The sequence below is a fragment of the Rhinopithecus roxellana genome, chromosome 2, assembly GCF_007565055.1.
Source record: "Rhinopithecus roxellana isolate Shanxi Qingling chromosome 2, ASM756505v1, whole genome shotgun sequence".
In the NCBI taxonomy this organism is placed as follows: Eukaryota; Metazoa; Chordata; class Mammalia; order Primates; family Cercopithecidae; genus Rhinopithecus; species Rhinopithecus roxellana.
Genome location: NC_044550.1, coordinates 75,108,232 through 75,125,150, shown reverse-complemented (window position 1 = coordinate 75,125,150; position 16,919 = coordinate 75,108,232). Strand labels below are relative to the sequence as shown.

Here is a 16,919-nt window from a genome sequence, read left to right as displayed (position 1 = left end):
TTTTTTTGGTAATTCAAAGGAACAATATGTATCTTTTTCATTAGTTAAAAAAATCACCTTATGCTAATGAGAATCAGAAAATGACTATTTTCTGGAGTCATGGTGAATTTTATATTTGTCACACTCAGATGTGATTTAAAATGTTGGTTTATTATGAGTAGTAAGAAATCATTTTATCTTTTAATGTTGAGGAAGGCTTACAGTTGTATGTATGTGACAGCAGTATAAAGTGTAGAATCTTTTTAATTTTGTAAATGTTAGATTTGACTGTATTGCCTTATAAGAAACTCAAAATAAAAATAAAAATAAGCATTACACAAATTATGAAACTCAAACTGTGTTGTTATCAAAAATGCAGCTTTAGGATACATTCTACTCACAAAACAGTCGCGTGTAAAATGTTTTTATACATGCATTAAAGAAAAAGAAATTCCTTAAAATGAAGTAACTATTTCCTGTTTCATTTTGTTTGAACAGCTTTTGTTGCTCACTACGAGTTGCTTTAAATCTCTGGGAAGGTCTGTTCCGAATTTACTACTTCTGGATTGGCCAAAATCTCTTTAAAGTGTGTGCTTTGTTCTCTAAAAAGCTTAGGTCAGTTGAGCAACAAGCTCCTCCTGTTTTTTTTTTTTTTTTTTTGAAAAAAAAAAAAAAAGAGCTGAGTAATGCTGGAGCCTTCTCATGTGGCTGATGCAAACCTGGAGAATTTGCATCATCATTTAGCTGTAGTAAGTTGGTGTGACAGGCAGGCGCTTAAATACAAGCCCATGAGGAAGCTGAGCTGGTTTGTAATGATAGGGCGGCAGCAGCAGCAGCGGTAGAACGAGGAGGTGGAGAGCTGGGAGCACGATGCATACACAGGTGTTTCTCATTAGTAATTAGCAGCTGTGAAGGAAAAAGCACACCTTTGGGTTTTTACCTGTGAACACTATAGCACTGAGAGAGACAGTCTGAAAGCAAAGAAAGCAAAGAGGAAGACCTCGATCAGTTAACACCAAGAGACACCAAAGTTGAAAGTTTTGTTTTCTTTCCCTCTGTTTTGTTTTCCCCCCGTGTGCCCCTACTATGGTCAGAAAGCCTGTTGTGTCCACCATCTCCAAAGGAGGTTACCTGCAGGGAAATGTTAACAGGAGGCTGCCTTCCCTGGGCAACAAGGAGCCACCTGGGCAGGAGAAAGTGCAGCTGAAGAGGAAAGTCACTTTACTGAGGGGAATCTCCATTATCATTGGCACCATCATTGGAGCAGGAATCTTCATCTCTCCTAAGGGCGTGCTCCAGAACACAGGCAGCGTGGGCATGTCTCTGACCATCTGGACGGTGTGTGGGGTCCTGTCATTATTTGGTGAGTGCAACTTTTTCTTTGGGGGGGAGGGGGCGTGGCTGTGGGACTGGAAAGCTTGCTTTCTGGGAAAGCAAATGGTAATTTTTGAGGAGTGAATGGATGGCAAAGGCCACACCAAATTTTTAAAATTTTTGTTCAGGTACGTGAACTACCCAGACGCAGAATCCACTGTTGGTGGGATCTGGAACGCCCTCAAATTATTTCCTACAGGCTGTACTTTCTTTTCCTGACTAAGACAGGCTATTTTCTGACTTTTCCCTGTGGGATGAGAGCAAAGACTAACTTTCATGACCCAGTAAAAAACATGCACACTTTCTGTGCCGGGCAGTTGTGCTTAGCTTGGGCATTCTGGCAGCTGGCATGTTGAATGAAACACCTGTGAAGTGGAACCTGGCATGGCCTATTTAGACATAGAACGGAGTGTTCAGCAGAAACCTTACTGACTTTTTATTAGCCAAACACATGGGTGGCAGTCTTTTTAAAAGTTTTTTTTTTTTTTTTTTTTTTTTTTTTTTTTTTTTGAAACGGAGTCTCGCTCTGTCGCCCGGACTGGAGTGCAGTGGCCGGATCTCGGCCCGGATCCCGGGTTTACGCCATTCTCCTGCCTCAGCCTCCTGAGTAGCTGGGACTACAGGCGCCCGCCACCTCGCCTGGCTAAGTTTTTTTTTTTTTTGTATTTTTAGTAGAGACGGGGTTTCACAGTGTTAGCCAGCATGGTCTCGATCTCCTGACCTCGTGATCCGCCCGTCTCGGCCTCCCAAAGTGCTGGGATTACAGGCTTGAGCCACCGCGCCCGGCCTTAAAAGTATTTTTTAAGTTCATGTGCTTGTCACCTCTTAATATCCTTTCAAAAGTCCTTGACATGAGAGAGAAATGTATGATGGCACATAATTCAATCCCTATCATAATGGGGCATATTGCAATGGCCTGAGCAAATTTCAAATTACTTTTCAACCTTTCATCTCTTCTCAATACCCATACACTTTTGCAATATAAGTTTTAAAACTTCAGTTGGGTGTTAGTTTTCTGTGCTTGACTAGATCTGTTTTTATCATCTATATTTCACTTATTCTCCAGGGACACAGATAATTTGTCCACCTGTTCACCGAATTAATCCGAAGGGAACTGGTAGAAGTATAATTATGAATTTTTCTTCAAAATTTATGTCTCTTCTATTGATTTGAGAATTAATAATAAAGAGATAAATAAATGCCCCTTATGAAATAGGCAAATTACTAGAGAGCTACCTGAGTTTGTTGTAAAGATGATAGAAACTGGTGAACTGTCAAACATTAAATATGATTTATGCTATGAAGTTTTGTTTACTCTTCTTGGGAAAGATTCTATACTTTAAAGTTACTCTTTGTCTTAACTCTAGGACTAACACTAACAAGTACTAACACTAACTCTAGGACTAACTAACAAGTACTAACTCTTGTTCCCATGTGTACCAATCCATTCATTCTTTCCACTCAGGCCTTGTGATGTTTTAAATCATTGGTTTGACGCTCATCTAGATAACTCAAATTCCTTTTTTTTTTTTTTTTTTTTTTTTTTGAGATGGAGTCTCGCTCTGTTGCTGAGGCTGGAGTGCAGTGGTGTGATCTCGGCTCACTGCAGCCTCCGTCTCCCAGGTTCAAGCAATTCTCCTGCCTCAGCCTCCTGAGTAGCTGGTACTAGAGGTGTGTGCCACCACATTTGGCAAATTTTTTGTATTTTTGTAGAGATGGGGTTTCACTGTGTTAGCCAGGTTGGTCTCGATCTCCAGACCTCATGATCCACCTGCCTCAGTCTCCCAAAGTGTTGGAATTACAGGCATGAGCAGTGATGCCGCTCCTGGTCCTCAAATTCCATTTTTAGGAAGAAATTATTTATTTTAAATAAAACTTGTTAAAACAAGGTCATAGTATAGAAAGATTTATAGAGGAATTATTTGGGGTTTTTAAAAAGAGTTTGTGGTATTATTTATATGACTAACTTGTGCTTTATTAAATATTCAGTAACAATTATGTATCATTATTTCCCAGTATTACTTCCCATCTTTATAAAATAATTTGGAGTAATACCATTATGAGAAACTCTGATAGTACCCTTAGCCACTATTAATTTTAAAATAGCTCTGGTGTATGCACTTGTAGATAAAGAGAAACCTAATTGTTGATCATCTTAAATGACTTTGTGCACCTCAGTCTTTAAATCTTCCTACAACACTTTGTATATTCAGAATAAATCAATATCTAATCAGAAAAACCACAACCAGTTTACCGGACTTTACATACTTATGTGCATGCAGCTTCCACTATGGGATTCAATTTTTACACATAATAAAAGATTATTCAGATGTAATAAAATAGATCAGTATGCATATTGAACTAGTTAAAGTGATGTTGACTTGCACTATGAAAATATGCTTATGCATAAGTATTACATATCATCTTAAGCAGAAGCTCAAAAACAATAAAAAGAGAGAAACAGCTAAGGAGACTAGCTAACATTACACTTGAGCTGGTGTTCTTTGATTAATAATTGAAGAGAGTGTGCTCTCGTATTAATCTACTTATCTTTATTTGCGTTGCATTTGTCACTTAAGTTACCAGAAGCTTTTGGACAGGAGTGCCTCTCTAACAGTAAGCAAAGCAAAATGTAGAGAAAAAATAATCCTTCTTTTTAAAAAGACTCTAGAACTCTGGGACCAACTGTAAAGAATCTGTACATTTGGTTTAACACATATATATAGTTTTTTTTTTAAGTGAAGGGTCAATACATGGATTTTTACATCTTGTTTTGAACTTTTTTCATCTGGGCAAAATGGTTATGAAGCTTTAGACCTTTAAATGAAAATCATTCCCCCAGAACTCAGTGTAAACCTAGGGCAACCATCCTGGAGTTTCAGCAAAGCATACAGAGGTCTAGGTATTGATTCTCTGACAATAAATTCTGAGGTACTTAAGACTCTTTCCAATAACATTTTATATTGGATCCTCTTCTGGACAGCCTACCAACATGGCGAATGTTCCCCCATGGAGCGTGAGTGGCAACTTGTTATAATTAGTTATAGGTAGATGAAATTTATCAGTGTTCCCCACATATCAGTCTGCAGACTAGTTACTTCAGAATTATTTGTGCAAATTTTAAAATGATAGAGATTCTTAAATTTCTCTTGTGGACAATCTACACTCTCTTGATTAGAGTCTGTTTTTCATTTGAGTGTTTTCGAATTAAAAATTATTCCCAGACCGAGCATGGTGGCTCATGCCTATGATCTCAGCACTTTGGGAGGCTGAGGCAGACAGAACCCTTGAGCCCAGGAGTTCCAGACCAGCCTGGGCAACATGGCAAAACCCTGTCTCTACAAAAAATACACAAAAATTTAGCTGGGCATGGTGGTGCACGCCTGTGGTCCCAGCTATTCGGGAGGCTGAGGTGGAAGGATCACTTGAGCTCAGGATGCGGAGTCTGCAGTAAGGCGAGATTGTGCCACTGCACTCTAGCCTAGGTGACAGAGCAATACTCTCTCTCAAAAAAAAAAAAAAAAAAAAAAAATTATTCCTAGGTGACTTTGATGTCATGACAAGTTTAGAAATCAGATATAAAATATGTAACACTAAGATTTCACTGAGTATCCAAATTATATTTATGTTGGACAGTTCTGTCTAAATTATTATTAATCAGTAATACTTTTCTACACTTTTATTCTCAGAAGTAGCTTGGAAAAAAATCGTTTTCTTACATTTGAGCACTTGGCAGTACAGATAGAACTTTTCACATAATGACAGGATATATTTTTTATTTTCTTGTTAATTACTCAAATTAATAAGTATAGCTATATTTCATGTGGTGCTTGCCATGTGTCAGGCCATGTACTCTCCTAGGTACCCACTGCCACATCTATACACATAATTCCCTTATGAGGTAGAAACTGAGATCTCCATTTCACAGAGAGTGAAACTGAGGTTTTGGGAAGTTGCATATTTGTCCAATTGTATGTGAATTGTATCGTTAAATATTAAAAATTTAGCTCATAGTTAATTCGATCTGAAGTACACAAATATAAATTATAGCACCTCATGTATATTCTGGGCCGGGTGCAGTGGCTCACGCCTGTAATCCCAGCACTTTGGGAGGCCGAGGCGAGCAGATCACCTGAGGTTGGGAGTTCGAGACCAGCCCGGCCAACATGGAGAACCCTCGTGTCTACTAAAAATACAAAAAATTAGCCGGGCGTGCTGGCAGGTGCCTGTAATCCCAACTACTCGGGAGGCTGAGGCAGGAGAATAGCTTGAACCCTGGAGGTAGAGGTTGCAGTGAGCAGAGATTATGCCACTGCACTCTAGCCTTGGGGAGAGAGTGAGATTCTGTCTCAAAAAAAAAAAAAAAAAAAAAAAAGTATATTCTGGCTGGGCACAAGGGCTCATGCCTGTAATCCCAGCACTTTGGGAGGCCGAGGTGGATGGATCTTCTGAGGTCAGGAGTTCAAGACCAGCCTGGCCAACATGGTGAAACCCCGTCTTTACTAAAAGAACGAAAATTAGCTGGGCGTGGTGGTGGCCACCTGTAATCCCAGCTACTCGGGACCCTGAGGCAGGAGAACTGCTTGAACCTGGGAGGTGGAGGTTGCAGTGAGCTGAAGGCACCATTGCACTCAAGCCTGGGTGACGAGAAACTCCATCTCAAAAAAAAAAAAAAAAAAAAAAACCCAGAGTGTACACTTCAAAAAACATTCAAGATAGCCTTTTATAGAAACAGAAGGGGTCAGAATTCATTTTGTTGACAAAATATATCCTACAAATTAAATGAAATCTTGCAAGGCATAGAGTCCATAGTTTTCTAAAGAGTGGATACAGCTTATTTATTTTGATTTTCCATGGAAACATAATTTATTAAAAGGGTTCTCAAAAAATAATTCAAAAAAAGTTAAAAGCTAACTCAAACATTTGGACTAAAGCCTTGTCTTGGTGTGAGGTTGTGTTCTTCTAAAAATAGGTCAATATTATTGACATCTCTCTTCTCCTTTTCCCCTATTTCCAGGTTTTCAGCTCAAAATTCTGGAGCACATGATATTGTTGTAGACATGTGTCTTTGTCATTTCAAGTAAAATTATAGTGTTCAAATAGAGGGAACTAAATCTCAACTGTGAGGATGTTAGAAAAGGAACTTGGCGGGTCTTAGCAATTAGATGACGGTTATTTGTCTTGAATAAGGATGCCATTCAGACCAAAGGAGGTAGTTACATCTCAGGCAGCATATAAACATTATTGTATCCATTTTAATGCTAGGTGTCTTGAAAATGTGTTAAATTGGTACCATTTTGTGACAAATATTTCACAGGAGCCTTGTCTTATGCTGAATTGGGAACAAGTATAAAGAAATCCGGAGGTCATTACACATATATTTTGGAAGTCTTTGGTCCATTACCAGCTTTTGTACGAGTCTGGGTGGAACTGCTCATAATACGGTAAGAACATAGTAGAAAGAATTAAGAAAAAATAAACCAATTCATTCTTATGAATCACCTTGATTATTTTTAACTGGTTAAACATATGCATGTCATGTGACTACGTGTAAACATGTCTACCTCAGAATATAGAGCCTGTGATAAAATACCTTTCTGGATTAAGATATTTTTAATGCAATTTTGTCACTGACAAGCAGTTCACCAGCAACGTCAAACTATTAAAAGTATCTACCTTTCTTTAACCCTCAGCTATCCTCTTTGACACTTCTAGGAGAAAGATGATTACTTGAAAGAATATGAACATGAAAATTCACCTGGATACCTTTTGACCAACTAGACAAATTAAATATTATACTAGGAATTGGAATTTTATCTTATTGTAGATTATATCACTAAGGCATTTAACTTTACTTAGTCATTGTGACGAAGATACTTCTGTGCCTGACAACTTAATTGGTCACCAAGTCTTATACTTTATAAAAAACAGAGTTTGCATGACAGAGTCAAATGACTCATTTCCTTATGTTAAACAAATCAGGAACTACAGTTCCAAAAGCCTTTTTTGATTTTATTGTTGTAACAGTGTGTTTACATTCCTGCTTGTCTTAGTTTAAAATCAAACTGAATAGTGCCAAGTCACTCTGAATAGCAAATTTCCTTCAACTTTGTGGGAAGCTTATGATGTCATATGAGCATTTCAGAGTATCACAGTTTCTTTAGGCTAACTACTTCTATAAAATGTGATGTGGACATTCTGATTACAGAATTTAATGGATGTTACTAGGGAAACTTGCTCTTATCAAACTTACCAAACATACATGATTTAGAGCTCATGTGAGCTTTTATGGCTAAATGCCAATAAGTGCTAGTTAGTGCTGACTTAACACTAATCATGGGTTTTACAGTGTTAGAAGTCTTTTTTTTTTTAACAGAAAAAAGATTTTCAAAGTAGTATATACTTCATGAAGTCTTTTTCATTTTAAACAACTCTGCATTATTTAAAATTGTTATAATGATATAATAATAATTTTTTTTTCCTTTTCTAAAATTCCTGTATCAGGAACGTACTTTCTGTTCCTTTTTGGTTATCTCAATTTTATCTGTTCTTCAAAGGTCATCTTAAATCCTTTCTTTCTCATAATTAATTTCCTGTTTATTCTAATTTGTTATTTCTTTCATCTCTAAATTCTTCTGAAAATGCTATCTTGCTTCACATTTGACGTTGAACATGATACCTTCTATTCTTCCTTAACATTTTAGGTGTCTATATTTTGTTTCCCTTTTAAAACTGCCAACCTTTCAAGCATATAAAGATAAGATCTTTTTGTAACCTGTATAGCACTTAGGTCAGTGCCCTTTTCTCGGCATATATTAAATTATTTTTGAATAAGTAATTGAAAGTTTAAAGTTACAATATATTGTGTACAACATACTCAGCATTCAAATGCATGTACTCCTTATTTAGACTGCTGACCTGTCAGACTTGTGGGCTTTGGAGCTTAATACAGTTGGACTTGACTCCATCTTCAACCATGTATTAGTGTGTAACTTTGGCTCGTTGTCATTATGATGAACACGATCATTCCATATAAATATAGCTTATATCTTACGCTGGCACAGATAAAATATTCATCTGTTAATTTATTTATTCCACAAACTGCTACTGAATGGTAAATGACAATAAAAAGAGATCTAAAGTGAAATCAGTCACGATTTCTGCTCCCAGGTAGCTGATAATCACTTGTTACTTTAATTAAAAAAAAAAAAAAACTACTTTTCTCTGTGTGTATGTGTGTGTGTGTGTGTCTGTGGACAGAGGAAAGTACCTTTGTATCCTAGAAGCTTCTAAAATATGCTTATATATCTCTTTGTCATAACATACTGATTTTGCTGAGTTGGCCTTTTAAATAGGTAGAATAACAAATATCACGAGGAGGGACAAGATATCTAAGTATTTAAACATTTCTCTTCTTTTACTAATACCCATAGTTCCTAAGTACTTCACATTAAAATTATACCTTTAGATTAAGTTAGTATTGCCAGAAATAATCTGTAAAACATAGATTTCAAGGAGAAAAATATTACCTATCCGTACACAGCAGGGGTCATTAAACCGAATTTGCGTGTTCACTATATATTTAATATATATTGGGTTTCTACTATATGTTAGACACTGTGCTAAACACTGGAGATAAAATTGTGGTTAAGATAGATACGATTTTGTACCCTTAGAGCTCAGAGTCAAGTGGGAGGAAATCATTATCAACTGAGAAATCACATAGGTAAATATAAAATGGCTACTGTGATAAGCACTGTGGAAGACAGGCCAAGAACTTCAGTATGAATATACTCCAAGAGACCTGGCCCAGTCAGAGGTTGGAGAAGCTTTCCCTGGCAAAGGAAAATGGAACCAAGATCTGAAGTATATAGCATAGCCAATGAGTTGCAGAGGCTGCAGGCAGAGAAGATTCGTATCCTTCTAGTGGGAGGAAGCTAACTGAAGAAGTAAGGAGAGCTTAGACCAGATGGAGCCTTGAACGCAATGTGAAGGAGTTTTGCATATCCTGAACATATTTTGAAAGCACTAAAATGACATGATCAAATTTTAAATTATACATCAAAAATTGTATAAATGATGGAGAATAGGATAAACAGTTTTGTTTGGGGAAGATGGGAGGGTGTCTAGGAAAAGAAGAAAATCAGAAACCTTATGCTGCTCTCCAGTATCAGCCAGCCAAAGTTGAGAACATGTATTGGTGGTTGGTTTTCTGATAATCTATGGATCAGGCATGAATGTCGGGTAACCATGAGAAGAAAGAGAAGCTAAAAAGGAAGTTTGACATAAGAAATTAGATAATTGCCGCCGGGCGCGGTGCTCATGGCTGTAATCCCAGCACTTTGGGAGGCTGAGGCAGGTGGATCACCACGTCAGGAGTTCAAGACCAGCCTGACTAATATGGTGAGACCCCGTCTCTACTAAAAATACAAAAAATTAGCCAGGCATGGTGGCATGTGCCTGTAATCCCAGCTACTCAGGAGGCTGAGGCAGGAGAATTGCTTGAACATGGGAGGTGGAGGTTACAGTGAGCTGAGATCATGCCACTACACTCCAGTCTAGGCAACAGAGTGAGACTCCATTTCAGAAAAAAAAAAAAAGAAAGAAAAGAAATTAGATAATTGCACAGACTTGCATGTTTATGGAAAAAATATGCGTTCATATATACATACATCTAAAATGAAAAGGTCTGTGCAATTTTCTCGTAAAAATATTTGAAGAATTAAATAGAAAGATGTATTACCTATATTTCTATATACTTGAATTTATTTCATATTCTTGTCCCATTTATATTTGCTTACTTGTATAAGATTATAATGAATATATTATTTTTAAATTTATACTTTATATCTGATTGTTACTATAAGAGTAAGAATAATCACTTGACTTTGAGTTTTTGTCTGTACAGAAAAAATAAGAATAAAACAACATCAAGTATTTAGGCATGTATTTCCAGGGAACACTTAATACTAATTTTTTAGGTTGAGTGTTGTGTTCATTCTTTAGACTATGCCTTGACACATTAGATCTGTACGGCATTAACTAATTCATAATATGGCTGAAGTTTATTTACTGACTTTTTGAGAAAGAAGATGGCTTCCTGTAAGCCTAGCTCTGTCAAGATCTCATGTAATAAGCCGGATTTTGAAGGAAAAGTCAAATATGGGAGAGCAGGAGAAAAGTTGGTAGTACTTACCCTTGTTCCCAAGAATATGTGAAGTTTAAAAACTAGCCACCAATGTTATAGGAAATATTTCATTTGGAATGTCTATGACAACCTAATCAAGTATGGAATTCTGAAAACTATAGACTTTCATATTTAACATGTTCCATATGCTAAATACACTCAAGGCAGAAAAATTTAATGAAATTAAATTTAATAAAAATGCTATTTTTCCCCCTGTGGTTAATCTAAATATATACTTTTTTTTAGCCCTGCAGCTACTGCTGTGATATCCCTGGCATTTGGACGCTACATTCTGGAACCATTTTTTATTCAATGTGAAATCCCTGAACTTGCGATCAAGCTCATTACAGCTGTGGGCATAAGTGAGTATTATAGCTATACATGTAAAAAAGGAAAAAACAACACAAAAACGATTGAATACAAAGTGTCTTTAGACTTTTTGCATTGTGGGATTGCCTCTCACATCATGTTCTTCTTGCTTACAGTTCCAAATTTCTGCTGGAAGGATTTGGAGTGACATCCAATATTGTATTCCATGCCAATTTTGTATTTGGTCAATAGATAGGATGGCTAATCTTTTTAAATAGTAAAAATCACCTCACTAGTAAAATATTAAGTCGATTATACATGAACAAGACTTTTAAAGAGGAAACCCCAATTATTTTAGAGATTATTTGAATTGGAAATTAGCTATATATTGAATTATATCTCATGTGTATTTGTGGAGTTACATAGTTAGTTATTTATGTAGTGGGTGTGTAAGTTGTGTTTATACATTTTGTAGTGTTAGTAGCTGTCACTCCCAGTGTTATAATGTTAGCTGCCTGTTGTTGGTCATAAAAAGAGTTTTCTTTCAAGATTGATTATTAATAGTGTTTTCCAACTGGATTTCTTTATGGTCTCCAAATTGAGATATTGCCTGTAATTTACCTATTGCCTGTAATTCATTTATTTTTTAAATTAAAATTTAAAAAATAGATTTAGTGGGTACAATGCAGTTGTGTTACATGGATATATTGTGTAGTGGTGGAGTCTGGGCTTTTAGTGTAACCACCACCCAAATAGTGTACATTGTAGAAATTAGGTAATTTTCATCCCTCATCCTCCTCCTACCCTCTCATCTCTCTGTGTCTCCAATGTCTATTATTTCACACTCTATGTCTATGTGTATACATTATTTAGCTCCCACTTATAAGTGAGAACATATGGTATTTGACTTTCTTTTTCTCTAATTCCACTTAAAATAGTGACTTCCAGTTCCATCCATGTTACTTGCAGCAAAGACATTATTTTATTTAATTTATTAAGAACACAATAAAAATGGTAGCTATTTATACTTTTAGTAAAGCATCATTTGAAGTTCCATGAGACGAGAGACCTATTCATTGCTGTATTTCCAGCCCCTCATTTAGCTCCTAGCATGTTGTTGGTGCTCAATAAGTATTTGTTGACTTGATTTTCTGAGAAGTCTAAGAATTTTTTTCTCCAGCAGAAAAGTCTATAGTCTGTTTACTTGTTAAACTTGGAGGATTAGATATCTTCAATATATTTCCAGGCAGTGGGAAAATGATAAAAATGAAATAGAGTTTGCTTCATATTATGTTCAGATCTAGCAGTCTAAGTTTTTGTGGGTTGAACCATTTTAGCATAGTGGTTACAGTTTAGGCTTTGGAGGCAAACAACCTGGAATTGAAACTTGGTATTACAACTGTTAGTTTTATGATCTTGTGTTAATTTTTAAACCTATTTAAGCCCCAATTTTTTTATTAGGAAAATGCCTGTGAAAAAATAATCTATTAATATCTTGAATGGCTGAAGGAAGATGAAACTAAGCCAGATTTTTTGTTTAGGTCACATTCTTTTTCATTATATTTTCTTTTTCCTTTCTTTAGCTTTTATTTTGAGTTCAGGGGCACATGTGCAGTTTGTTACATAGGTAAACTCATGTCATGGGGGTTTGTGGTACAGATTGTCTCGTCACCCAGGTTCTAAACCTAGTACTCAAGTTATTTTTTTCTGATTCTCTCCCTCCTTCCAGACACCCTCAAGTAGGCCCAGTGGCTGTTGTTACCCTTTGTGTTCATGAGTTGTCATCATTTAGCTCCATTTTGTACATGAAAATATGCAGCGTTTGGTTTTCTGTGTTAGTTTGCTAAGGATAATGACCTCTAGCTCCATCCATCTTCCCACAAAACACATGATCAAAGTCAGATTTTTAAGACCATTAATGGAGTGCCTTGTCTATAGAAAGTTCTTGATAAGTCCACTGTTCCACTAAGGGATTGGGCTAACAGCCATTGTTATATTCACCATTTTCTTATCCCTCGAATGACTGAGGCAGAATCATATCAGAGTTATTATATTTAAGAAAGAGAAGAGAAGGGGTGGCATTTTTGAGAGCTCTGTAAATTAATAATAATAGTTATCAATTAAAAGCCATAACCAGAAGACTAAGTAGATTGCATGTAAACATTTATAAATCCACAAACTTTACTCACTTTGGAGTTAAAATTACATTAATAATAATGCTATATTTATGTTTTTATAAGTCTAGATAACTCTCTTCTTGTTTATCCCAATTTAATTAAACATTTTAAAGGGAAAATTAGTATTTCAGAGGATTAAATGAAAACTGCTCAAACTAAACTTTAAAACAGTTCTAGGAAAGGATAACTATGTTGGGATTTACAAAACCTCTGTAGTAGACATTGGTGATGGAATAGTTAACAAGGAGCCTGAATAAATCTTAGATGAACCCAGACGTTTCCTTCTATTTTTGCCACAAGTTACTACATTCATTTTTAAATTTTGATGTTCCTTTTGCAAGCTTGAAATTCTGAGAAAGAAATGTGTTTCCGTAATCAGCAACAATTAAAAAGAAAACTGGATATCCTTATGACTCAGTGGTAGGTAATGTAAATCAATGCCCTAATTGGGAAAGTCAAACTGTCTTTAAGAAAAATTTAGCTTTAATGGAGCAACAGGGGGTGGAGATGGAGAGAGAGAAGGAGAAATTTATCTAGGGGCAAATCTCTCACATCCTGCTTTCTTCAAAGTGAGTCTAGGTGATTTTCTACCTGTTAGGGGTGGAAGGTTACTAAGATGTAGAAAATAGAGTTTAATTGCATGAATTGCTTCCCTGTGAACCTTGGGGAAGGAAACAGTTTGTGGTCATTTGAAATCTCTAGTTAAGCATAGAAAAAGGGCAAACCTGAAGGGTCTTGCTGCATCATGGAAAAAAAGAATTTCAAATTTTGTGAAATGTTAGGTAACCATTTGAGAGATGATAATAGGATAAGGGTGGGGGGTTAGGTAAATACTAATTCACCCCCATTTTTTTAAGTACTATATTTCATTTCTGTCAAATTTAATGAAGATAAAAAAGCTTTTGCTTATACAAATTTTATCCATTCCAATAAGCATGTCAGGTGCATAGAAGTTTAGATGGAAAATCTTATAGATTCATATTTGGCTGCTCTCTTATAGCCCAATATTGTAATTTCTTTCTTTCTTTCTTTTCTTTCTTTCTTTCTTTCTTTCTTTCTTTCTTTCTTTCTTTCTTTCTTTCTTTCTTTCTTTCTTTCTTTCTTTCTCTCTCTCTCTCTCTCTCTCTCTCTCTCTCTCTTTCTTTCTTTCTTTCTTTCTTTCTTTCTTTCTTTCTTTCTTTCTTTTCTTTCTTTCTCCCTTCCTTCCTTCCTTCCTTCCTTCCTTCCTTCCTTCCTTCCTTCCTTCCTTCCTTCCTTCCTTCCTTCCTTCCTTCCTTCCTTCCTTCCTTCCTTCCTTCCTTCCTTCCTTCCTTTCTTTCTTTCTTTTTTTTTCCTTTTTTTTTTGAGACAGAGTCTCCCTGTGTCGCCCAGGTTGGAGTGCAGTGGCATGATCTTGGCTCACTGCAAGCTCCTCCTCCCGGGTTCACGCCATTCTCCTGCCTCAGCCTCCTGAGTAGCTGGGACCACAGGCGCCCGCCACCACGCCCGGCTAATTTTTTTGCATTTTTAGTAGAGACGGAGTTTTACCATGTTAGCCAGAATGGTCTTGATCTCCCGACGTCATGATCCGCCCGCCTTGGCCTCGCAAAGTGCTAGCATTACAGGCGTGAGCCACCGCACCCGACCTGTAATTACTTTCTTCACCTTCTGTAGAAGTTCATGAATTTTCACTGCTTTTATAGATTCAATAAGCATTGAAGTGTGCTCAATATTTAAAATATTTATCTGTTCTGTTTTCCTGAAATTGAACCCTTTATAATGATACACTTGAATGTCAGAATATTATAATAAAAATATTCTCCTTAAGATATGAGATCTAGTCCCAGATCCGTCCCTAACACTATCAATTGTTGAATGCCAATTTCCTTGCTAGTTTATTCTATCTATATAAAATAAAGATGAGTTAAGAGCTCCATCCTAATTCTCAAACTTTTGAAAGTAATTGGGAGGAACAAACAAAATAACGTTTGTGATTGTATTGTGAAAAAAGTTAGCCAGTTCTACAAATGTATTACTTTATATTCTTTTTGAAATCTATATTTTCCTGGCACCATTAAATTACATAAAAGAAAATCTGGGACTATTTCTGTGTTAGCACTTCAAATATAGCATATGAAGTGGCTCTGTTTACATCTTTGAAGTCTGGCTATACCTACTTCTTTTCTACCATAAGTAAATTACCAACACAACCAATCCTTAGGTAAATATACATAGTATTAAAATATAAAAATACTGCAGAACAACTATCATATACTTTCAGAGGATGACAAGTAAAATGTGGAAACAAAGGGTCCTGAAATCACAGCTAACATAAATATGAAATTTTGCAGAGAGAAAGAGTTATTGAGAGTTTAAAAGAACTAGGTACACTAATGGAATCATGTATGTCTTTTGAACTACTTCCTCATTGTTACCTGGGAACTAATTAAAAGTGTGGGCTCCAGAGTTAGATTACCTGGGCTCCAGACTCACCTTCACTGTTACTACCTATGCAAACATAAGCAAGTTAAATAATATCTTGAGTCTCAGCTGCTCATCTGAAAAATAAGGCCGATAAAATGACTATGTCATAGAGATATGAAGATTAAATAACATTATTCATGTAAAGTCTTTGTAGAATGTCTGCCATGAAATAATAGTTTATATTTATATATCACTTAACATTTTTATTCCCAATAGTGAGATCCTAGATATAAACTGTCACTCTGCTTTTTAGTGTTTGTTGCTACATATCTTCTCTAAAATTAATGCATCCAGGAGACGAATGCTAATAAAAAGATAAAAGGAATCCAGGCAGCCATTACAAAACAGCAGTGAAACAACTCACTTTATCTCAACATGTAACACACTTACACAATATCCATATATTTTATCAGTTTAGCACAAAGTACTCAGAATTCAGAAGCCAAGAAGAACCTGAACCTGGGAGAAAACCCAATATATCTAGACTCTGTAATCTCACTCTTCAAAACTCAAAGATAGACTTGAATTACACAGTGCAGAGAGAGATACTTTCCAGTCCTTAAATCACAGCTTTAGTCCTTAACATTCCCCTAAACATCCTCTTCAAATATAGCTTCCTTCAAATATGTATTTCTTATCTCCAGGATTTATAGACATAGCTTCCATTGCCACATTTCAGTTCTTAGGAAACTGCATCATAAATAAGTAAATAAAAACTATATGTCCCTATATTTTTATTTTGGTAAAATTTAAGGCAAGCACACAAAAATTGCCCAAACTGATATAATTATTTCCTCATGTGTGAAATTAACGAATTGTTATTCCCCAGAGAACTGGCTCAGATTTCTTTCATTATTGCAGTGTGGGCAGGTAGTATTTTTTAAAAGTATATATTATTTGTTTCAGAAACTCAGAAAGCTCTTGCGTTTAGTGAATCCCAAATCTCTTTTCAATATTGTTGGATAAGCAACATACATAGACATAAATTTCACTGTAAAGACACATGATGAAACAGCAGTTATAGCCACTGGAGAAGCTTCACTGTGCCTCTCACTGGCTGCCTTGTTACTTGTTAAGCTGTGCCTTCAGGGTAGTACAGGTGCATCTCAGCTGGAATTTGGTGTACCAAATAATGAGTACAATGTCTGGATGCTCAGATAAAGCAGGGCTTTGAGAACCCTTTGAAAAAAATTCATCTTTTTTTTTTTCTTAAAAATTTTATTCAGGTGTAATTGACATACAACAAGCCATACATGCTTTAAATGTACAGTTTGATAAAGTGTGATGTATGTATTCCCTTGTGAAACTATCACCACAATCAAGTACCCAGCAATGGGATTGCTGGATCATATGAGAGATTTATTTTTAGTTGTTTAAGGCACTTCCATACTGTTTTCTATAGTGGCTACAGTAATTTACATTCCCACTAG

The 16,919-nt window shown here is 36.0% G+C and overlaps 1 protein-coding gene across 1 annotated transcript in view; it reads left to right on the top strand.

Annotated features, from left to right (window-relative positions):
* The first annotated feature begins 720 nt into the window (after positions 1 to 720).
* Positions 721 to 16,919, top strand: part of SLC7A11 (solute carrier family 7 member 11) — a 74,223-nt gene continuing 58,024 nt past the window's right edge. The window contains exons 1-3 of the mRNA XM_010379371.2: positions 721 to 1,342; positions 6,671 to 6,797; positions 10,787 to 10,902. Of these exons, the coding sequence (XP_010377673.1) occupies positions 1,066 to 1,342; positions 6,671 to 6,797; positions 10,787 to 10,902 (520 nt within the window). The 5' untranslated portion in view covers positions 721 to 1,065. The remainder of the gene's footprint in view (positions 1,343 to 6,670; positions 6,798 to 10,786; positions 10,903 to 16,919) is intronic.